Raw genomic sequence first — 25,875 nt, forward strand, 5'->3', positions numbered from 1 at the left:
ATTTTTTCGAAGAATTTGTTACGTAATAGAGGAGGGGGGATAGAGAAATTTGTGACAATTTGTTACATGGGGGAGGGGGGAGTCAATTTTGGGCGATTTTCGCGTTACGTAATTTATGAATGGTCCCTAAGAAACGATTTGAAATGTTCCCTAAATTAGAATGAGTTTCAAAAAACTGTGAACCTGTCAGACATGCCTGAAGCACCAGCTAACTTGTGCTGTGTTGGTCTAGAACATGTTATAAGAATATCTATGCACAAAATGTTTCTAGAAACTTCGATCTACATATTGGGGACATGTTATCGAAAAGCATCTATCTTCTGTTATAAAATAAACAATGATCCACGTCGTCGGGTAACTGAAGGCTGCATATGATAAAATTAAATCCATATTCCTTATCAATTCAGTTGCAAAACTTATTTTAGTTAACAGATTATTTGTAGCAAAGCAGAAGTAGCATTTCTAACAAACCACTGTTTAAATGCATTTTAGTTAGGAGGTATTGTATATTACTACAAAATTTACAACATACATTCCTAATTCATAATAATAAGCTTCCGGCACCAGTCATGATAGTGCCCCGAGTGCACCACGTTGAGAAACTCTAGCGAAATCATCTTTGAGCAACGGCGGCTGCTCGTTTAATGTACCACTAATGCGACTTCCACAAGGATAAAATAAAACTTGCATAAATTTGTAATATTTTCTGTAGAAAATCAATTTATCCTAAAAATACATATGTATAACATGATCAATGTCAACTGGTTTGATTAGCGGGAAATGACTTCGAATAATTTAAAAATGAACAGGAGCACGCGGAATTTCATTTCGTTTGCACACCAACCAAGCATGGATAAAACATAACTCGTATCGACCGATTGCAATGCTATCCTGCATCAGGAAATTGTTGGAAAAAATTATCCTACGACGTCTCGACAATTGGGTTGAGGCGAACGGCTTGCTATCAGATACCCAGTTTGGTTTTCGGAGGGGAAAGGGAACGAATGATTGTCTGGCGCTACTTTCGTCAGAAATCCAACTAGCTTACGCAAAAAAGAACAAATGGTGTCTGTGTTCTTAGACATAAAAGGAGCATTCGACTCTGTTTCCATTGATGTTCTCTCAGAGAAATTACATCAATGCAGTGGCGTAGCCAGGGGGAAGGGGGGGGGGGGTTTGGGTGGTTAAACCCCCCCCCCCCCCCAAACCAAAATTAATTGGATTGAAAAAAAATTGATGCTGACGAATTTAATTTAATATTCCACAAAATATTTTTGGAAAAATATTCTTTTATCACTACATTGAGAACTGTGTTTAAAGCGTCATGAGAACTTTTGGAAAATTGTGGGAAGGGGATCTTGTAACTTATCTCTTAGCCAAAATCCCATAGTTGTCAAATTACTTCAATGTAAAATAAAATAACTGTCTGAATTATTATGAGCTCACTTTTGGAAAGATGCTTCAAAATATGGATTAGAGACAATTTTTCGAATGGGAATCTAAATTTGAGTAGGTTGATTGCATATAAAACATAAGCTTGTTTACCGAAAACTTACATACATTTCAACATTTGCTGAAAATGTATTTTTTTAGATTGTGTAGAGTTTAGACAACAATTCAATATGGTTAACAACAAGAATAACATTTCAGAAACTAGTTGAAAGCTGATGTAATTTTGTCTCTAGCAGGTCAGGATCGGTTTTATGAGCATTGGATTTTTGTTGTATTATCAACTATATGAATAGCCTCTTAGCAGGATGCAATGAATGGCGTACTAAAATTTTGTGTGCTACGTACTAGTACTGCAAGCTGTGAGGTTGACTAATGAAGAAAAGTAAAATTAATGCTCGATAAATTTTTAACGGTCACGATCACATTCATTCGAAATTACCAAATTTCGATGTTAAGTAACATTGAAGAATTTCAAAACGTAAAACTGTTCATCTGCTGATAGAATAATTTTGACGGTTAATCCTCCTAGAAGTAATTACACTAGTTTACAAATTTTGGGTTAATTGCATGAAGTTAAGAAAAAGGGTGTTTTCTAAGACAATTTCGCTGAGCATGAAAATCATATCCATTTTCTTTTTCAAAGAACCGTTTCTGTTATTTTTTTAAAAAAGGTGTTTTTGAGCACTTTTTGCAGTTTTTGGTCAATATCTCAGGAACAAATCTTCCGATTACCACAAACGACTCACCATTCGAAAGGTATTGATGTGCCTATTCCAAAAATGTATAACGTGTTAGGATAAAATATCAACAATTTAGGGTTGAGAGCAACCAAAGTAAAAAAAAGTAGTGTTTGGTAAAATTACTAATTTTTGGTTGATTTTTCATAAAAAAAATAAATCAGCAAAAAAAATCTTTTAAAATTTTATGTGACAGGCAAACTTCTCACGTGAATTTTAAGCCTAAGATCACGAAAATCCGACAAAAACTGGTGATGTTATTAGGCACCGAGTGAAAATTGCTCTGTTTTTCACATATCTCTTTTGGTGTTAAATAAGATTATATTAGTTTACAAGAAAAATGAAGTTACGAGAAAACGTGCTTTCTAGATTAATTTTGGGTCACTGAATACGATAATAATACTCTATTTCTCTTTCAAAGAAGTTCGAGTTAAAAAAAAGTTTTTCTTTTGCTTCCGCTTTTTTGTTTTTGCTCTATTTTTTATTACAGAAAAATAATTTTTCATATTTTCAGAATCTAATGTGGCAGATTTAAACAATTTTAAGGTAATCGCGATAAGCTAAGGCGAAAGGTGTTTCCTCAGTTAATTTTGGATCGCTGAATACGAAAACCAAGTCCATTTTTTTTCAAAGAAGCATTTTCAAGATTTCTTTGAAAAAGGTGTTTTTGGGCACTACTTTAGTTATTTGTCAATATCTTGTTCAAATAGCATCGAAACAGTTCAAAAGGTATTGATGTGCCCTTTCCGAAATTGTATAATATGCGTAGATAAAATCTCGACAAACATATGATTACAGCTTAAAAGCCAACTGTCAAAATTCTCTTTGAAATGAAATTTCAGACAAACTGTTACCCGCCAATCACAGATGTTTATAGTAAACAAAAGAAAAAAGTTTTCTCTTGCATTAACTGCTATGAACTGCATTTAGCCAGTAACGGTTTGTCCGGAATTTCTTTTCAAAGAGAATTTTGACAGTTGGCTTTTAAGCCGTAATCGCATGTTTGTCGAGAAATGTACGTTTATTATGATTACAATCGACTAAAGTAAAAAATAGTCTAATGTTCGACCTTTTTTAAAAAAATGCATTTTTCTAGTAAATTTTTTATAATAAATCAAGGACAGAAGAAAATTCTTTTAGAATCTAATGAGATAAAGAATCTTTTTGCATAAACTTTAATCCAATGGTCACAAAAGTCGGATGGAAAATGTAGATGGTATGAAGCACTGAGTGAAAATTGTAACTTTTTATTTTTCGCACAATCATACTTTCGGCTGAAATAATCTTCTATACTTGATAGTTATTGTTTGTGTTGGTTACTGTCTTCTCGAGCTTGCATTGAATGGTTTTGGATATTTCATTGTACAACTAAGTGCTCTTTTTAAAATGTGGAAATATCGTTGTAAGGTTTTGTTTTGTCTGTGGTGAGTACATATTTTACGATTTAAAGGAATTTTAGCCTTCTGCTTCAACAGGCCTCACAGCAGATTCTCAGTTCACAGAATATTACGTGGCTAGTGCTACGATCCCACTGAGACTTCTCCCCGATAGGGACTCGAATATTTGACGAGTGGCTTATGAAACCAGTGCTACACCCTCTAAACCGCCACACCAGGGCAGGGTCCGCTGAAATCAAAAAAATTCCATTTCGCTCAATGTGCCATAGCATCAACATTTTCCATCCGATGTTAGTGACATTAGGCTTAAAATTAACGTAAGCATATTATTTGTCATCTTAGATTCTAAAAGGTTCGAAAAAAAAATTTGCTTTTCAGTTAAAAAATCATATAAAAATGAGTAACTTTTAAAAATGGTCAAAAATGCACTTTTTTTAAACTTTGGTCGCTTGCAGAACTAAAATTTTTACATATGATCGACACATATTATATGTTTTTGGAAAGGGCATCTCGGCACCTTTCAACCTGCATATTGACTAAATTAATTGAATGATTTTAACACGAAATATTGACTAAAAACAACAAAAAGTGCTCAAAAACGAGTTTTTTGGGAAAATCACAAAATCGCTTCTTTGAACAAAAAAATTATATTCATTTCATTCAATGTTTTCGTGTTCAGCGACCCAAAATTAGTCTAAAAAATTTTTCTTGTAAACTAGTGTTATAGACAAGAATTACTCTTCAACCAAATTTGGGTCGAGACTTAATGTCTCCAGCAAAGTTTTCGAAAGTGCTATTTCAAACAACTTTGTCAAAGACATAAATATCCCACATATTCAGAGTATCGAAATATAGTAGTAGAAAACCTTTACAACAAGCTATTCTGAAATTACTGTATTTGATAAATCTCTTCTGCGGTAATTAAATAATAAATTCACATTGCGTTCAAGGTGCCTTTGAAGCTTACAAAAAAATAAGGGAACTGGATTTAAAACAAATAATTCCCAGATATTAAAAGGACTCAAAAACACAAAGAGTGATTCCATTTTCAGGAGCTAGCATCAATTCGGCGCTAGCTTAGTCTGCCCACCGAGTTAGTGTCGGATTCTGATGAGTTGAAGTCGAAACGCAAGTTTCAGTTCCATCCATTCATAATTTAGTTATAGGTTTTGTGTTCTCAACTCGCAATGATTGTTTCATACTATTTTATCCGTAGCGCAGAAAAAAATAGTTTTCACCTAAATTTTTCTTAACTAAGAAAAAATATAGCAGGCCCAGTCAATTTAAATCCCTATATGTTGAATTCATGTAGCCTTCATATTTTCAACAAAATTGTTTGAAATGACATTATCAAAAACTTTGCTGAAGGCACCATGTCTCTTACACGGAAACAAATCCTTGTCCGTTTTCATGAATAAAAAATCATGAAAAATAAAAAATCTTATTTTCCCAAATCGTGAGAGTGGTTTATGTTTTCATGAGTAAAATGACTAATGCCATGAACTACAATAAGCACTCCCATGAGCTTAGATCATGATCGCTACCTGCGTTACGCATACCTGTCAAAACGTGTTCATAGAAGTTTAGCATCAATTGCGAGCGGAGAAGCGGTGATAAATTTACGAAGTTTTTATTTTAATGTTACAATTCCTCTGATTTCGTGTCTCAAAGCATTATTTGTGATCGGTTCTTTGACTGTACAGTGCTCGGTCCGTCCGCAGACCATTTATTCTAGTGCTGGTAAGTGTTTCTTTTCCTCTCATATTCGATTTGCACTTACGAAATACAAACAATTGAACTAGCACTTGATGCTACATTTGTGACGAAATTTGTATCCTTGTTTTGTGATATTTTTCCGGATTGGTCGTACGTTATCCGGCTCTCAATAAAGATCCCGGAAACAATTCAAGTGCAAGCTAGTGAATAATGTTAAGATCCTGAAAAAATGTTTTTCCAGGAAAATAGAACCTGACGTGAAGCTTGAATACATTACTCTCAACCCAAAGGCAAACCCCAAATATTGGACCTGTATTACCGATAATAGCAGCTCAGATCACAGAAGAACAGAAATCATACAACCCGCTACTGGAGGTTCCAGAACTGAATTTGGAATCGATACTATTTCGGGCTGGTCTCGATAATTACGCCAGCATAATAATAACGGACCACGGCATCACTAATTCCAAGAAGTTTAGTGAGTTACAGGAAAGAAACTTGAAATTATTTTATTTAGAAAACTTCTGAGCAATTCGGTAAGATATTTTTAGAATTTCTATAGAACAAAATGAGCAAAGCATCAGCAAACAATACAAAATATTTATGTATTATTCAGTAGAACTACAACATTCAACCTCCTCATTCGTTTCGTTCAGCTTATCAAACTGATCGATCAGAATTCATCAAATTGTCTCGGAAGTCTGATATTTGTTACGGGACCCTATGGCCATATGAAAAATGGAATTGGAATGTAATGGCCACCCACGGCCCCACGGGAACCTTCTCCGGAATGTCCGTTCCGGGGTCAAACCATCAAATGGTTCCAAAACCACTAGATACAGCCTACTGATCCAATAATATTGATACCCATATTGCTAGTATTCCATTGAAATGGAAGTCCGGATTCCCGGGAACCGGATGAAGTAACCCGATTCATTTTTACCAAGCCTAAAAGCGGATGAGTTCCTGAACACCCAAAAGTATCAAAATCGATTGAAAACGTCGGCCCGTTACGTAGTAAACAAATTCAGGAGCCCCTCCTCACTCCCCCTTTACTATATCAACAATATTAACCCAAAAGCTTGACTTAGTGATGTTCTAAGATGTCACAAAGTTTCAAATTCCAGCTGTGGATAAAACATGTGAATTTTATTATTTGAAACCTAAAAAGGTACCCGGGTACCGCATCGGACACATAATGGTTAATTCATTGTCTGAAACAATGATTATTAATTATTGGTTAATTAATTGATCAATTAATCAATCTAAGTTCATAAACGAAAATTTGTCGACTTTTCAAAGTATTTAGCATCATCTAGCCAGTGGCTAATGTGTACAGCTCAGTTCTAATTAAAAAGAATAAAATATATACGATAAACCGATACCAAAGCCTACGGAGGAAGTCAGAGAACTTTCAACACCAAATGTAAAAAACTTTTCCGAGTATTTATGCAACAGATTAGACGGTAAAGCCATTGTCAAGTTAACTATGCATATTTTTGTTTCTCAGTATAAGGTCTCAAATATTCAACGGGAACAATTATCAATTATAGATGTAATCAAGACAGGATCAGTATGACAGGAAGTTCATCGATGGCGATCAGTTGAATAATTATGAAGGTTGTCTAAACTATGAATTTCATTAGACGGTCCCAACCATAGGATTTACCATATATAAAGAGCGATGATATTCGTAAGTTTTCCGAAGAGCATGACATCAAAGTTCTGATAATAGATTCCGAACGCAGATCTGTAGCGTAGACATCATACATACTTTCGTGGTATCCTTTTTGCACGGAGGCTATCCAGATAGCAGAACTTGTGGTAGGTACTTTTTTAACTCAATATGTACGTAATCAAAACAGATGACATCGATTTCAGTACTCGACGGAATATGTTGACGGCCACAAACGGTACAAATTTGGCATTTTGTTGGATCGGACCCACTGAACAAAAACGTGCCAGGATATTTTTACATTTTACAACAGTTTTTCACCAATATGGATTTCACCGACGTTTTTCGTTTCAAAATGGTACTGGAAAACTGCTTGTCGAACGCAAATTGGATAGTGTGGACATATTCAGACAAATAATGGATATCGAACACATTGTAGTTATGAATGAGCTTGAAATGGAAATATTTGTTTAAATCCACTCTGCGAATTTCTGTGTTTCATTTGTAAATTCACTGTAAATTCTACAAGTGAAATCAAAAAATTAAAATTATCTATCAAAACAAACCTAATTAAAATTTTTATTGAAGATTCTGATTTTTGGTTTTTACGAGCTTTCCATTAAATGAAGCAACTAGTAGAAGATAACACAAATACGATTAAAAATGGTTGTCGGTTGAATTACTACTTTATAAATTTATTGTACAATGAGGATTGCGTCGGTGTCATTACAATCGGTGGTTTATTTGTTTCAATGTAAACTTTTGTAGTGTTTTCTTCTTCAGTAAAATCCAATTTTTAAAACTAAGAAACCAACGCCAAAAGATAGTATAACAACAACCTGGTAATGTGCTTCGCAGCTGCAAAAATCGTCATCCTGATTCAGAAAATGAAAAATGAGCTTCAAATTAAGAAAATACGCGTAGAGTTATTGAAAAGTGTATATTTTTTGTCTTTCCAGGAATACAATGTTTTTAACATGAACAAAAAGAACTAAAAACCATCTATTTTATAGGCGAAGAACAGCTAAGCGCAAGGGATTGGCTTGAGATCGCCCATCGACATGGTACGACAGAAAAGGGAAGAATGCTACGAGTTCCGAAAAATGGATAGAGAGAACAAAAAACACCTCGCAGAGATCTTCAATCTCTACCCAATATTCAAGGATCCAAAGGCAATTATATATTATTATATATTATAGGCAATTCAATTATTTTTGTTCTTTATCGGTTTTATGTGTTATAATATACAATAATCATTTTCATAAAATTGTCATGCGTTAATTTAGTTGTCGTTGAGAAATACCATAAATAGTTTGTACCCTCAATCATGAATTATTAATCATAATTCATGATCAAGCTTTTCAGTTAACTGGAGCTCGAATCATGATCTCAGCACGTATGAGTCATGATTTAAATTCAACTGAAAAATAGTAACGCCTAGATAGCGTTACGGAAAAAATAGCTCATGGCATCATGCATTTTATTCATGGTGTATTTTCATAACAAGAAAATATACTATGTTCATGAGATCATGAGTCAATTTTCCTACTTCGAGGAAACGATTTGTTCCCGTGAAATATTTTTGAAAAATTAATTCACCATAATTACCTCTATGAGAGTTAATCACTAAAATTTCTATATCAAAGCAGGCGCTGTTTTATGTTGATAACTTCCCGAAGTTGTCAAACCTTCAAAGTCAAGGATTATTATATTAGGTGATCTTGAATGTTGAAATTTTTTTAGATCATTTATCCCACTTTAAAAGATCGCAATTTTTTACTTCATTGACATATTATACAAGAAAATAATCTACAGAGGTTTGAAAACTGTTCCATGTTGATCCTTCTTGTTTGTAGACTGGAATGATATCTGTTAGACTACTTATGTTTTTGAGTCATATTAAATTTTAGCATTTTTTCAAAAAAATTGCGATTTTCATCAAAACCCCCTCCAAACCAAATTTCTGGCTACGCCACTGCATCAATGTGGTCTTTCACCAATATTAAATAATTATTTATACAACTTATTGTCAGAAAAGCACATGCATTTTTCATATGGCGATTTGGCAACATTCAGAATAAGTTACATGGGCCTCCCACAAGGTTCTTGTTTAAGCCCCCTTCTCTAAAATTTTTACGTGAATGACATTGATAATTGTATTGTCAGCCCATGCACTCTAAGGCAACTAAGGCAGATGATGGCGTGGTTTCTGTTACAGGACCAAAAGCCATAAATTTACAACAACCACTGCAAAATAGTTTGGATAATTTATCAAGTTGTGCTTTGAAGTTAGGCATCGATTTCTCTACGGAGAAAACAGAGTTGGTTGTTTTTTCAAGGAAGCGTGATCCAGCTCAGCTTCAGCTTCAGTTGGTTGGTAGAACGATAGCTCAAGTCATGACCTTTAAATATCTCGGAATTTGGTTCGATTCTAAAGGTACATGGGGAGGCCACATTAGGTATCTTATAAAGAAGTGCCAACAAAGGATAAATTTTCTCCGAACAATAACCGGATCTTGGTGGGGTGCTCATCCAAGTGACGTGATAAGATTGTATCAAACAACAATTCTTTCAGTAATGGAATATGGGTGCTTCTGTTTCCGTTCAGCTGCAAACACTCACATTATTAAATTGGAACGAATACAGTATCGTTGTTTACGAATCGCCTTAGGTTCCATGCAATCGACACATACGATGAGTCTTGAAGTACTAGCGGGAGTTCTTCCCTTAAAAGATCGATTCTGGGATCTCTCCTCTCGTTTACTTATACGATGTGAGGTTATGAATCCACTTGTAATTGAAAATTTCGAAAGACTTGTCGAGCTTCAATCCCAAACCAGATTCATGACAGTGTACTTCAATCACATGTCACAAGAAATAACGCCTTCTAGTTATGTTCTGACATGTGTTAATATACTAGATACTCCCGATTCCACTTTATTTTTCGACACGTCCATGGAAGAGGAAATTCGTGGAATCCCGGATCACCAGCGCTCTCTGGAGATCCCTAAAATATTTATAAGTAAATACCAACACATTGACTGCCATAAAATGTTCTACACAGATGGGTCACGAATCAATGAGGCCACTGGCTTCGGTATTTTCAACAATAACACCTCGATCTCTTTCAAGCTTGCAGAACCTGCCTCCGTTTATACAGCCGAACTAGCAGCAGTTCACTATAGTCTGGAAATCATTGATACTTTACTTCCGAGCCATTATTTCATCCTCACAGATAGCCTCAGCACAATTAAGGCACTACGCTCATTAAAGCTTGATAATCACACTCCCTTCTTTTTGAAGAAGATACGAGAATGCTTAACTAAATTAACAAATAAATCTTATCAAATTACCTTAGTGTGGATTCCCGCTCATTGCTCCATACCGGGTAATGATTTTTTTTCCATACGTTTATTTGACACGGCATTTGCAAAAGCTTTTTACGCCAGTTTCTTTTTTTTACATAGCACGTTACAAAAATCCTTAAGACTAATTTTAACTATACTAGTACTTTGTCTAAAACTAACACTGAAATCACTTTATTGTTTGCTTTATTCCTTACATTGTTGTATTTCATAATGATCTAGTATTTTCGGGTGTATTTATTTACTTTTTTTCTGTTATTGTCTAAATTTAAAAACTAAATATTCTAGGACACTTTAATTGGTGAATGATTAGCCTTGGATGAGAGTATGAGGAGATGAATTTAATTAAATTTTGACAGACGCTGTTTTTAGAAAATGATAGATAAGTTCCATGTATAGAGGATCGCGATACGCCAGGATGTCTCTAACAGGAACATGGATTGGTCTTCCTCGGACTTGTAAAGAATCTACTAATTGTGATCTGGCTTCACGATATTCAGTGCAGGACCAAACAACATGCTCAATGTCGTGGTAACCTTCTCCACAAGCACAATGATTACCCTCAGCGAGCCCAATACGACGGAGATGCGCATCTAAAGTATAATGATTGGACATGAGCCTAGACATCACACGGATGAAGTCCCGACTTACATCCAATCCTTTGAACCATGCCTTCGTTGATACTTTAGGGATAATTGAGTGTAGCCATCGTCCCATATCTCCATTGTCCCAAGATGTTTGCCAACTAGCAAGTGTCCTCTGTCGAGAAGCGCTATAAAATTCATTGTAAGCGATGGGTCTTTCATATATTTCACCATCTAGTGCACCAATCTTGGCTAAATTATCAGCTTTCTCATTGCCCGCAATAGAGCAATGGGCGGGGAGCCACACTAGGGTAAATTTATAACATTTTCTTGTCAGGTTACTCAGAGATTCTCGTATCTTCCCCAAAAAGAATGGATCGTGATTATCAATCCTCTTTGAGCGTAGAGCTGCAATTGTGCTGAGACTATCAGTGAGGATAAAGTAATGGTTCGGGGGTAAAGTATTAATTATTTGAAAACTATAGTGAACTGCTGCTAGTTCCGCTATATAAACAGAGGCGGGTTCTGCAAGTTTGAGAGAAATTGAAAAATTATTGTTGAAAATACCGAAACCAGTGGCCTCACTGATTCGTGACCCATCAGTGTAAAACATTTTAAGGCAGTCTATGTGTTGATATTTACTTGTGAATATTTTAGGGATCTCCCGCGAGCGTAGATGATCCGGAATTCCACGAATCTCTGCTTGCATGGACGTGTTGAAGAATAAAGTGGATTCAGGAATATCTAGTATATTGACGTATGTGTGAACATACCTAGCAGGCGTTATTTCTTGTGACATGTGATTGAAATACACTGTCATGAATCTGGTTTGGGGTTGAAGCTCGACAAGTCTTTCAAAATTTTCAATTACCAGTGGGTTCATAACCTCACATCGAATAAGTAAACGAGAAGAGAGATCCCAGAATCGGTCTTTTAAAGGAAGAACTCCCGCTAGTACTTCAAGACTCATTGTATGGGTCGAATGCATGCAACCTAAGGCAATTCGTAAACAGCGATACTGTATCCGTTCCAGTTTAATAATGTGAGTGTTCGCAGCTGAACGGAAACAGATGCACCCATATTCCATTACTGAAAGTATTGTTGTTTGATACAATCTTATCATGTCACTTGGATGAGAACCCCACCATGATCCAGTTATTGTTCGCAGAAAATTTATCCTTTGTTGGCATTTCGTTATTAGATACCTAATGTGGCCTCCCCATGTGCCTTTAGAATCGAACCGAATGCCAAGGTATTTAAAAGTCAGGACTTGGGCTATCGTTCTACCAACCAACTGAAGCTGAAGCTGAGCTGGATCACGCTTCCTTGAGAAAACGACCAACTCTGTTTTCTCCGTAGAGAAATCGATGCCCAGCTTTAAAGCCCAAATTGATAAATTATCCAAGCTATCTTGCAATGGTTGTTGTAAATTTATAGCTTTTGGTCATGTGGCAGAAACCACCCCATCATCTGCAAGTTGTCTTAAAGTGCATGGGCTGACAATACAATTATCAATGTCATTCACGTAAAAATTATAGAGAAGGGGGCTTAGACAAGAGCCTTGTGGGAGGCCCATGTAACTTATTCTGAGTGTCGCCAAATCGCCATATGAAAAATGCATGTGCTTTTCTGACAATAAATTGTATAAATAATTATTTAATATCGGTGAAAGACCACATTGATGTAGCTTCTCCGAGAGAACATCAATGGAGACTGAGTCGAATGCTCCTTTTATGTCTAAGAACACAGACGCCATTTGTTCTTTTTTTGCGTAAGCGAGTTGGATTTCTGACGAAAGTAGCGCCAGACAATCATTCGTTCCCTTTCCCCTCCGAAAACCAAACTGGGTATCTGATAGCAAGCCGTTCGCCTCAACCCAATTGTCGAGACGTCGTAGGATAATTTTTTCCAGCAATTTCCTGATACAGGATAGCATTGCAATCGGTCGATACGAGTTATGATCGGAGGCTGGCTTTCCCGGTTTTGGAATAGCGATAACTCTCACTTGTCTCCAGTCGTGCGGCACAATGTTCTGCTCAAGAAGCTTATTGAATAAATTCAACAAGCGTCTTTTTGCTAGGTCAGGCAGATTCTTCACCAAGTTGAATTTAATTCTGTCTAGTCCCGGAGCATTATTGTTGCATGAGAGGAGTGCAATTGAGAATTCCATCATTGTCAAAGGCGAATCTATGAAATCGTTACTTGTGGGAACATCGCGAGTGATTTTCTGCGCAGGAGCAGAATCTGGACAAATTTTCTTGGCGAAATTAAATATCCAACGATTCGAAAAATCTTCGCTTTCATTAGTCACGTTTCGATTCCTCATTCTTCTGGCTGTGTTCCAAAGAGTACTCATTGATGTTTCTCTTGACAAGCCATCAACGAAGCGTCTCCAATAACTAGACTTTTTGGCACGACGTATACTGTCAAATTTGTTTTGCAAAATGAAATAATTTTCAAAGTTCTCACGTATACCCCCTTTCTGTTTCATAATTTCTTTGTAGGCAACTTGTTTAGCTTCATATGCATCAGAGCACTCTTTGTCCCACCAAGGATTAGGGGGGCGTCTATTTATTGTCATTCCAGGATTGCATTTCGTTTGGGCTTGTTCTGCTGCTTCAATAATTAAACCCGCTAAGAATTCATATTCTTCGGTAGGGGGTAGCTCTTCTGTCGAAGCAAGAGAAGTGGAAATTAATGTTTCGTATGTTTTCCAATCAATATTTCGTGTTAAGTCATAAGGAACATTGATTGAATTCGTAAGGCCTAACTCACTGTTAATTGAAACAACGATTGGCAAATGATCGCTACCGTGAGGATCAGGTACAACCTTCCACGTGCAATCTAACCGAAGTGATGTCGAGCACAGAGATAGATCTAATGCACTTGGACGTGCAGGAGGTCTGGTACCGGGTAATGATAGAGCGGATAATTTAGCCATAGGGGCGCTGGACGGTGACATCTATTAAAAGTGGACATAGTGGAATTAAATGGAAGAAAATCTTTGAAACATTATCTATTAAAAGACCTATTGCCTTCAATGAATTTTATAGCGCTTCTCGTCAAAGGACGCTTACTAGTTGGCAAACATCATGGGACAATGGAGATCTGGGACGGTGGTTGCACTCAATTATCCCTAAAGTATCAACGAAGGCATGGTTCAAAGGGTTGGATGTAAGTCGAAACTTCATTCGTGTGATGTCTAGACTCATGTCCAACCATTATACGTTGAATGCGCATCTCCGCCGTATTGGGATCGCAGAAGATAATCAATGTGCTTGCGGAGAGGGTTACGAAGACATTGAACATGTTGTTTGGTCTTGCACTGAATATCGTGAAGCCAGATCCAAATTAATAGACTCCTTACGAGCCAGAAGAAAACCACCCTATGTACCTGTTCGTGATATCCTCGCTTTACGAGATCTTACATACATGAGCCATATTTATCATTTGAACAATAAAAAATAAATAAATATTCAAATATTATTATCCCCACAATGTTTCAAGTTTTTTCCCTTGCTACCCACAAACAATTTAGATTTCTTCGCAGTTAGTTAAGTTAGATAAAACGATATAAATAAAGAAAAAAAAATAAACAAAGATTACAGAAAAACTATCAATAGGTTTACAATGAAATTCAAGAAAATAGAGTTACTATTAGAGTATAATTATAGAGTTACTATTAGAGTATAATTAAAAACATTCAAAATGATGATTATCCTCAGTGTTAGCATTAGAAAGTGATTTTTTTTATAACGTGATAGTCTTAAGAACCTTTGTAACATGTTATGTAAAAAAACCCCGGCGTAAAAAAGCTTTTGCAAATGCCGTGTCAAATAAACGTTTTACGAAAAAAAGCATGGATAAAATGACGGCAACAGTGTAAAATTTTTAATCCGCAGCGGCGCAAGTATGATTTTTCTAAATATGATTTGATGTACGGCAAAATGAACATATCTCCTAAACGGTGGTTCGTATCTCGGTGATGTAAGCGGTGGAAATGTTCCTTATAACATTTTCAACAAATGTATGTAAATAAAAAGTAGTACTTGCATAGGAAATATAAGAGAAATTCGAAAATCAAAGCTTTGCCGGTACCCCATTCGAAAAAAACACCAAATTTCGCAACTTAAAGCTTGGACGATGCTCGAGTTTTGTATGTTTTCCTTTTTTCGAAATTTTTTACCGACGATTTTTAAAAAATCGGCAACGCCCCGCGCGCAATTCCATTAAGTTTCCCCTTAATGGAGTGTGACTTAGTCGGTGCCTTCCGTTAGGTAAGTGCCACATCAATACTCCCTTTCTCATATCCCAAGTTACGGTAAAGATGATCATGGCCCGCAATGGTGGTTCTCAGGGGAAATTTTCGCTTGGACTGGAGCAATTATTATTCCCAAACAATATGTACTCCTCAAGCAGTCTGGCTGGAAATTAGAGACATCAGTCTGAAATCTACGAAGTAGATCGTGCTTACGCGACACAACGCAACGCATTAATGTTGAATTTTCAAACCACCCTAAGTGTCAAAATTTTAAGGGAAAAAAAAATAAAAATGAACATCAAATATGAATTCAGCGTCACAAAATTACCCCAATTTATCAAATTCGGGAACCTTTTGAGGGTATGTCCGTCTTTTGTATGAAAGGTGATCACTGTGCGATGTACAGAAACTAGAACTCACCTGGATCTTTGAGATGACAACTTTCGAAAGGATCACCAGTCATATCCCTAGGGCAACTACATACTGGAACATGATTTCTAACCTAAAATTAACGTATTAAAGTTTTTATACTACAAGCAAGTAAATATTTGATTTACCTCGCAGTTCGCATTTATTCCACATACTCCTGAACACGTATTTATACAAATACCATTTCTGCAAGCCTGATCAGTTCTGCATTCACTATGATCCAAACATTCCGACCTAAAAGATAGATGTACCTTTTACTACTTTGTCGATTGTTGAGACTAAAGAGACTTTAATAACAAAGAGACGCCATGTTCGTTTGGAATTTCAATTTAACTGTTAATGTCATTCCAAACGAACAAGAGAGTTGTCAATCGTAAATGTTTCGCATTATGCGGTATTGTGTTTTTGGAATTATTGTTATACAATTCCTTAAAATTACTAAATGTTTTAAAAATAAAAGTTTGTTTGTTTGTTTATTTAATTGAAGGCTTTAACCTCATAGGTCATTCGCCTAAATAAAAGTTACATCCTCAAAATAAATTGTTACAATACCATCGTGTTTAGAAACGGTAACGAGAAAATGGCATGGTTTGATGGGAGACCGAAATTCAGCATGAGGGTTACGGATTCAAATGTTGCAAACATTTAAAATGAAAGTCGTTCCGTTATTGTTCTGAATCAGCAAAATAAAGCAAGCAAAGCAAAGGGTTGTGTACAGGACACGACCACGGCGACATTAAAAATGTAGCTTTTTTCAAGAGCGTGCAAATGAATTTTATCTATCACACATATCGACTCACGTTCTTGCTCACTCTCCTGTTTTCATGTGTTACAATTTGCTATACACCCTCCCCATTAAAACATAATTTATTGAAGGTCATTTAACGGTAATCTATTATTACAATTAATCAAGTATCTCACTAGCTGATTGGCATTATTTTGCTGATCCATCCAGTAAAAATAGGCTGGTCTGTCCAGAAAATATATTCAAAAGAAAAGCTCCATATTGAGTACTGTTATGAGGAAGCCCACGCCCGCAAAGGGAAATATACAGATTCTTCAGATTTAAATTTTCAATAATGTACTAATGAACTTAGGTAAACAATCTTAAGGTTAAGTATTTTTTTGATCGATTAGTGGTCGAACAAATGAAATTATTTGATAAATTACATTGTTATACAACGTTCGCACTGCCAGTTAAAACATTTTGACATCTTTCTTGTTGCTAATTATTATAACGTGTTATAACTCTGTAGTGTAAACATTGCATTATTAAACCAATTCTGTAGCGTTTTATGTTATATAGGTGTTTTATGTGGTAATAGGACTGACATAATTATATCTTTAGTACAGCGGTTTGTTTCATAATTTAAAACAGATTTATTTTAAAATTTAAATTAGTATACCCAATCGTTCTATTTGTTGTATACTTTAAAACGCGATTAGAACTGTGTTTTAAATACATAGGGCAGGACAGATACTTTGACTGGATAAACTGGGAAAACAATTTTAAGTCCAGTAACGCTTAAGACATGGCTTGAATTTTAATCGAAAAAGAACACCCGCTTAAACTGCTGCTTGGACGGTAAGTTCTGTTTTAAAATTTTCCGTTGTGTGCAGTACGAAACAAAAGTGTTTGAAATTAGAAAACAAAAAGTTCTCCTGGGAATGTGATTGTTTCCGATGCAATTACACTCAAGTTTTTTTTACGCAGGCCGCGTAAATGAAAACCACGTTAATTTCAAAAAACGCGTAAATGAAAACCGCGTAAAAAATACCGCGCAAAAAAACGCGTAAAAAACCTGAGTGTACTCTCCTACACTGAGCAAAAAGCATCTGAGAATTTCATAAGTCTCGGCATATGAACCAACCTTCTGAATTCATTTATCTTTATTCATGCACTCCATAGACGTACAAATAATGTATTTCATAAAACAGTCTTATGACTTCGCTGCAATATATGCCTTTAAGAATTTCATAAGTTTTTCTCATGAAACCCATAAGAGATCTGTTATTGATTCTATAAAATTGTATTTTGTTTTTCATATACGTCACTTTTGTGAAAAGTTCATAATTGTTTCTTATGAATTCTGTACTGGCCTGGACGGCCAACCAGGAGTTAATAGTTTCAGCACTTTTTGATTACCGCTGTTTGAAACAAAAGTAGTGAGATTTTCAGTCAAATTGCAACAAAATTTTAAATTGTTTTTATGTTATTTAATAAATTACTGTGAGCATTAAATCTGTTTACATGGTTATGATTTTTACAGAAGATATCCGATTATTTGAAATGAAATAAGTTGTGCATATAATTAGTGTCTGACGCGTATTTTATAATTATCAAAATCATTTGAGAAGTAACAATCATTATCATTCAGTTGCCAAGTCTAGTTTCCCAGTTGTCTAAGCCCAGTTTCCCAAGAAATATTGACGAAGCGTTGCTCATTATGTACAAATTTTAATATTTAATGAGAGTTTTTTCTTCAATCTTCTGAAGGGATCTATGCTTGGCGGTTAATTTGTTCCGAATTGAGTTCCACAAGATGACCACACGAATGAACTCATGAGGAATGACGTTCATGTTTGACAATTCTCAGTGGTTTGTTTAATTTGTCAGTTGCGTGAGTTGGAGTGCAACGGGTGCCCATCTGTTACATTCAAACTTACGTAACTCCCATGTAAACAAACCACCGAGAATTGTTAAACGAAGTTCATCCGGCTCATTTTGTGGGGTTATGTCGGTTGGTGTAAAACCTAATATCCTTTCAAGGTTGATTTTTACTGTTGATTTTTTGTCTACTAAAAATGCTTTAGAAATGTCAGCCATGTTCTTTTTTTTATATAAATGCACAATAATATCCATAAATAAAAAACTTATGGCATTCATTCGAACATTGTAATGAATTTCATAAGACTGCTCTATGGAAATCGTTATTTCTACTATGATTTATACTTATAAATGTCAGCAATTTTCATAAATGGGTACCTATGGCGTTCATTCGGATATTTTCATAAATTTCATAAGACTGTCTTATGAAAATAATAAGAGATGAATTTGGAAAATTTCCCCTCCAAATCATAAGACAGATTTATAAAATCCATTTAAAATCCTTATGTCTGAAAGTCATAAGACGTTTTTATGGAAATTCAATGTAAATTTTGCTCGGTGTATATAAAATATTACGCTGCTGAACAGTGCAATAACTACAGAAGCACGTTGTCAGATGCCTTACTGATAAAAAAACGTTTTTAATCCACCTAACAGTGTGATGAGACATTTCTTATAACTCTTATCACTCTCTTCGGATATTATATCGTTTGAGAATATTTAGAACTTGATGCTTCGCGATGTTTTTGTTAACACATATTACATGGGATAGTGGCAGGACTCAGAGAATCGCTCAAATCAGCATAGGACAACATCAGTGCTAGAAATCTCAAACCAAATCAATGGGAAAGCGAAAAAATGGCCCATAAAATAGACATACAAACGAATTATTGTTAATGCTCTGTTAATAAAATACACACCTAGAAAAAATAGTGTAAATTTACGTCTTCTGACCCTGACATATACGAGCATCAAAAATGACTTAGTTTTACGTTTGATTTTAATTTTACATGACGTTTAATTTCGTAAATCATGTAATTTTACTCCACATACAGCGTTTGTTCTGAATGGTAGGAAGTGTAATTTTATGTCATCGCGCATGTAAAGTATATGTTTCATGTAAAATTAAATGGAACACGGTAATGTTCCGTCATTTCGTAAATTACGGTTTGTTCAATTGTGTCATGTTTGCAATTACGTCAACGATAAAATTCAGATTTTTTTGGTGTGTATCTAAATTGTGGTGGGAAAACTGAATTTTCCTGAAGGGGTTATATATTGTACTCAGCCAAAAAAATCGAAAATTTTTTTGAATCGATTTGAAGTTTATACTTTACTCAAATTTTCAACGCGACTGAGAACTAAGAAATCAATGCTTTTTCTTGAAATGCGCGATACTAGCAGTGGTACCATTCAAAGAAAATCAACAGTGTATATTTCCAGACTTGGTTTTATTTCTTATTTAAGAACTATTGTGTTTTTTTACATCCTGGATTGCATGATTCAGTGATCAAAACCCAAAACTTCATAAAGTATTTGAAATTATTAAATTAAAATTTGTTTTTGCTATTGAAATTGACAAAATGATAGTATCGCCCCTTTGGCGATTGTTTACTTTTTCGGTCCCACCTAGCAGCATTGAAGTATCGCTCTTACGTTTTTTTACAATAGCTACAGTTCTACACCACCGATTTCGTCCGTGTTTTTTCAAAAGCGATCATTGTTATTATTTACAGCTGGTATCAGCTTGATAATTGATAATACGAAAATAACAGTTTTACCTCTAAACTGCTAGCAAAAAAAGTATCCCCCCGTTTGTTTGCATGGAGCGTGGAGGGCGAAACTTTAAATAAACAAACAAAAATACAGTTTCGCCCGTTGTATTTTTTGGTGTAGTTTAAGAAAGCAATATCGTAGAATCCAAGTTTTTAGGTTAATTTGTAGCGTTTCAAAGCCCTCATTCGCATGTATGAAAAAAGCCTTATGTTTACATTTGTAAGTGTCGCCCTTTTCACAAAAAAGCGTTGAAATGAAATCGCAGCTTCTGATATCACGCTATCTCTGAAGTGCATGCGTGCATAGTTTCAAATTTTACTTCGACATCGACTTTTTCTAAAGGTGACTTCCCAGTAGTATCCATGATTTGAATTATTATCGCTAAATCTAATGCCAAATAACAAATAAAAACCTCTCGAAAACGAACCGTTTGGGAAAATCATCATCATTACTGGAATTTTCATTTTCACGAATCTTTTCGATAACCTTCCGTCACTTGCGTTAATGCACTGGGTGCACGGTGCTCTGAAAATCTAGCGAAATCGTCTTAGGGCACCAGCGGGTCTAATTCAGAGCTATCTGCGCGGCGAGTTAAATCTGTAAAGAATACTAAAAATTAATTTCTATTCCATAATTTTCAGTTCAGTTCAAATCACGGTTACTATTAAACAAATTCAAGTAGTTTATAATTTTCACAAACTTATTAGGAAAAATTGTTAAATAAGCTTTCGTAATATTGTGTAGGAAAAAAGCTGAAAATTTCAGTATTTTCTCTATCTGCAACATATAAACCCTTAAGTATACCAATTAATTGGTATACGAATTGGAATAGGTTCGCCAAATTTTTGAAGAAATCTATAAAATAACCCCTTGAAAACTACCTAAAATAAAAAATCCCCAAAAATGAAATGTACCTATTAATGTGAAACACAGTGAATAATACATTCAATAAAGACCCGTTTTTATCAGTATCATGGTGTATTTTAGGCTGACAAAATGGGGACATTGACTAAATCGGGCAATTTTCTTTTTCTTTATAATAAACTGAAGCTGTTAAAATATTCTTTTCGTCCCTTGATGTAGTCTGATAACTATTTTTGATTACGATGAACTTTTTATTTTTGTAGATTTTCATCTTCATGATAAGGAAAACATGCTCAAGAAAGGATTTACTCGAATTCAGTTTTGTTCGTCTGTTAGAGCCCATCAAACATATGTTCATATTTGACTGATAAAATCGGGGTTTCAATGTGTTATAATAGATATTAAACATTTGAAGAAGTATCCTTTGAACGAGTGTAGAACGACTTTGTTTCTACTTACTGGAAGTCAGCGGCGTAGCCAGAAATTCGGTTTGGTGGGGGTTTGGTGAAAATCGATCTTACCGTCCAAACGGCATAATTCCGAAACCGTAATTTTTGAAGTTTTAAAATTATACAGAATTAATTTTTAGAAAATAGTAACAGAGTTCGTGTCTTTACCGAATTTGTTGAGACTTTATTGTAGTCATGAATATTAACCTGAGAAAATTCACCATAAATACTTCTTGGACGATATACCGACAAAATTATTTTATCAAATGATGCGCTGTTTAACGTTTGTAAAACTCGTCGAAGATACTAAACCTCCGAAGTTGGCGGTTTCAAAATGCTGCTATCTTGACCTTAAATTACTGTTTGTGAACATTTATTTGACCTATTAATATAATTGGTCATACAACAAAAATCAAATGCTCATCAAAATCGATCGGGACCTGCTAGAGTCGAATGGAAATCGTCATTTTTCATAAATTTCTCTCTACATTCGGAAAGTGTTATCCTCGTTATTAATCATATTACGTTTTCGTCTCAACTCGACGCATTCCCAGAATAAAAACCTGTTTTGATCCACCTAGCGGTGCAATTGTGCTTTTCTCATTTGTCCAGACTACGATTCCATGGCTGGTTATGTTAAATACAATGGTGGAAATGAATATTACATGTTCAGTACGATTTGCACATACATACAATGGATCGACAGCCACGATTTTGAGATACTATGTGATACTGAAACATCGCTTGAAACCAGCTGTGGATCATGGAGAAAGATCCGAGAGGTCCGGGTCCTGCCGAAAATTTTCAACTTGTTAAGAAATTTCAAACTAGTTTTAATTTTAAAGTAGCAACCCCTCACTGCATACTCCCTCCGGGCCGGTATTTTTAGATTGATTGCATAACTTTTCTATATGAGAAAGGCAAAAATGTACCAAAGTACAAAAAAGTCAATTTTTGTCAAACATTATTTTTTTCGAGTTTACATCAAATCTCAATGTTTCATGCATTTTAAAGTCTATTGGCATCAAAAATACAAATTTGATTTTGAAAATTTTCATTTCAGTTTATATGGGAATTTGATGTGTGATTGCACTCTTCAACTCGTAACTCCAGAACCGGAAGTCCAATCAATAAAAAATTCAATAGCAGCCGATGGGAAGGTTATACCTTTCATTTGAGACTAACTTTGTGCAAATCGGTCCAGCCATCTCTAAGAAAGAGAGGTCACATATTTTCCACATAGGGGAACATGGGGAGACTTGACCAAGCGCAAAATTCTATTTTCGGCTATGGCGTCTTCTATTCGATTCTTAAATTTTTTTCAAAAATATTTTTATACTTGTTTCGATCCCTTAAGGTAATTTTAAAAGTTTGGAGTGATAAATCCTTTCCTTGCAGAAAATATTACGTGATTAATAAATTTGCAATAAATGATGTAATTTTTTATCAAACTTTGTATGGACATATCTACTCGACTACTAATTACTATTAAAGGACTAATATACCATCTTAATCCTTGTGAAGTAGTGAAATGATTTTACATAAACTGGAACATTGGAATAGTTATTACTAGAATTCGCATGAAATTGAACGCAATAACTAATGTTGGGGAGACTTGACCTAGATTTTATGGGGAGACTTGACCAAGTGGCGATCAGCTGAAGAAAGATACAAAATTCCTAATATTTATTATGCAACGTTAATCACGCCATAAAAAAATCCCACCCCAAACATAAGTGTTTATATTTTAAAATTTGTAAGCAAAGTTAGCAATAGTAGGACTGATTTCGTGACGTGTGAACATGCAATGCAAGCAGTACAGTTAATCCTTAAAAAGAAATGCATTTAAAAAAATCAAAATTTATCAAATGCAACTCTTTTATATTTTTACTGCTACCTAAGGATCTCGACAATAGGGAAAAAAATAATTACAGTATGTTTTATGTCTTTATTTTTTGTTATGATTTTTCAAAATTCTCTTGGTCAAGTCTCCCCACGCCTTGACCAGAAAAAACGATCACAGAAAAACTTTTGTAACTTTTCAAAAATTTAATTAAAAATTCTGCAAAAAATCATGAAGACGCGCAATAACTTTGCGCATTATATCTGGATGATTTTTGGGGGATTGAAGGCTTTTTTAGAGATTTATGCAATTTTAGCTGAAAACCTGGTCAAGTCTCCCCATGTTCCCCTACACACACAGACATTTTCCGATCTCGACGAACTGAGTCGATTGGCATATGACACTTGGCCCTCCGGGTCGGGATTAGATTGACGAATTTTAGAGTGAATGAGAAAGGCAAAAACATTTTTAGCATATGTTGAATGTTATGCATGTTTTTGGTGAGCAGTTCTATGTTTCATAGACATTAAATCAATTTTAACTTCGCTTCCTATTAAATAAAGACCCTTATTACAGTACATCTCTACAAAAGCGAGCTCAATTTGAAAAGAAATCTGAGGATTATGATTGATTACAGAACTCTGGAATTTTCTATTGGAATGTTTGCAGGCAGAAATTTGATATTGATGCTATTAGACAACTGTGAAATCAAGACCAATAGATCAGTTACATATCAGGACCCCATTCCGATAATTTATCACAAGTCCTCATGATGTTTACAACAACAGGTTATCAATGTACGGATCAGATAATTGTTATTGTAATATTGAATTAAATCAGTCTGCATCAATAAATTTTCAACTTCAATCCAATATTTTTTTGGGCGTGGTGGGGGGGGGGGTTGTATGGTGTTAAACCCCAAAACCTTCTCTTGGCTACGCCGTTGCTTGGAGTTATTTATTTCGCTTTTCATTTTCCGATATGTTTCAGATCGATCCGATGGTCATAAATTAGAAAAATTGCAGTCAGAAGGTTCGCATAAATGAACATTTTTGCACTGATAAGTTATCAAGTTCCTTCCAGACAACTTGGCAGTGTTCGGTGATTATTTCTAGCAGTTGTAGATAGAAAAATGAAATACAAAATTCTATTTATCGAAATAATGTTTGGCTTATTTCAATGGATTATTACTGTAATGAACAATAAATAGGCGACAAACAATAATCCACAAACAACAAGCCATAACTTTTAAAGTATTAAAAATAGATATTTGAAGTCTTCAGTATAGTTATTCGCAAAAGTAAGAGCTACAAATTTGCTGAAGGCATCATTTCGATATAATCACTTCCAAGAAAATTTGTGAAAATATCTCACTCATAGGGGAATTAATCAGCAAAAGCACAATACCAAAAGAAAGGGCATATTACCTTCATTAAATTCTCCGAATATTATTGACCTAAAATAAGCCGTTTTTGGCGTTTATAATAGATTACATGTTTTTGGTCATATTTCTGGCAATGGGAAATAATAAAAATCTTTCGTCCGCATTTAATGTTAAATATCTCTTTTGATAATAGCTCGATTTCAACAATCTATAGCTTGTTCGAAAGGTATTCGTTAAAGCTGTCTAAAAACATATAAATTGTTAATCTATATTGTCAGTTTCGGCAGATAATTTTAAAAAATTGTAAAAAACGCGATTGTTGCGCCTTCAAACATTCATATCTTGGAAACTAAACATCAGAATCAAAAACAAATTAATAGCGTTCATACTGTTTTTTAGTTCTTTCATTTAAAATTGGTTTGGATAAGATCGGTTCAGCCATTGCTGAGAAACACGAATGAGAATTTGTCCGTTACATACACACACACACAGACACACACACAGACATTGTCCCAAATCGTCGAGCTTAATCGATTGGTATATAAGACTCGGCCCTCCGGGCCTCGGAAAAAATCTTGAAAGTTTGAGCGAATTCTATACATTTCTTTTATAAGAAATGTAAAACGTGTTATTGAATATTCAGAACCCAATTATAAATATACTCAAGGTCGTGATACGATATCTATTAGTGATGAGTTACAAAACGCTACAAACGAAATGGCTTGTCCGTCAATACAATGCAGTGATACTCAAACTAATAGATCAAACTCAAGTACTACTAGAAGAGTTCATGACTGGTCATTTTTTTCGAATGAAACAACAGCTAGTCCGGATCTTGATTCCATACATTCGTTCAATTCTTCTCTGTTTCATAACCTACAACAACATCTTTTAGAAATACTGGAAAGTAACAGCATGAAATCTGACTTTATTGTATGCATTGAACAAAAACTTTTGCCATTCAAACGAAGCCTTGATCTAACTTGTAATTATTTAAAAAATGTACCACGTGCAATATTCCACAGTAAACGCGACAAACTTCATTCAGAACAAATTTTATGTGATTTTTATGAAATCCCAATCTCTGGAAATGGCAGTTGTCAATTTAATTCTATTTCTTATGCTATACACGGCAACGAAAGCTTTTCTCAAGATCTACGTATCATAGCTTTTCAAAGCGTACTTGAGAATTTTGAACTTTTTCAAGGATTAGGTCCAAGATTAGAATCGGAGACATTACCGGAACTACTAAGAACTTGTTGCGATCTAAATCGCTGGGGTAATATGGACACACTTTTCGCTATTAGTATCAAACTGGAGCGAAAGATATTTATT

General features: G+C 34.9%; 1 protein-coding gene across 1 annotated transcript in view; it reads right to left on the reverse strand.

The window, feature by feature from the left end:
- The window catches only part of LOC131683235 (neurogenic locus notch homolog protein 1), a 542,971-nt gene that overhangs the window by 106,587 nt on the left and 410,509 nt on the right, over positions 1 to 25,875 (reverse strand). The window contains exons 2-3 of the mRNA XM_058965071.1: positions 15,745 to 15,850; positions 15,608 to 15,689 (exon numbers count right to left, since the gene is read on the reverse strand). Of these exons, the coding sequence (XP_058821054.1) occupies positions 15,608 to 15,650 (43 nt within the window). The 5' untranslated portion in view covers positions 15,651 to 15,689; positions 15,745 to 15,850. The remainder of the gene's footprint in view (positions 1 to 15,607; positions 15,690 to 15,744; positions 15,851 to 25,875) is intronic.

Source organism: Topomyia yanbarensis, chromosome 2 (assembly GCF_030247195.1).
Source record: "Topomyia yanbarensis strain Yona2022 chromosome 2, ASM3024719v1, whole genome shotgun sequence".
NCBI lineage: Eukaryota > Metazoa > Arthropoda > Insecta > Diptera > Culicidae > Topomyia > Topomyia yanbarensis.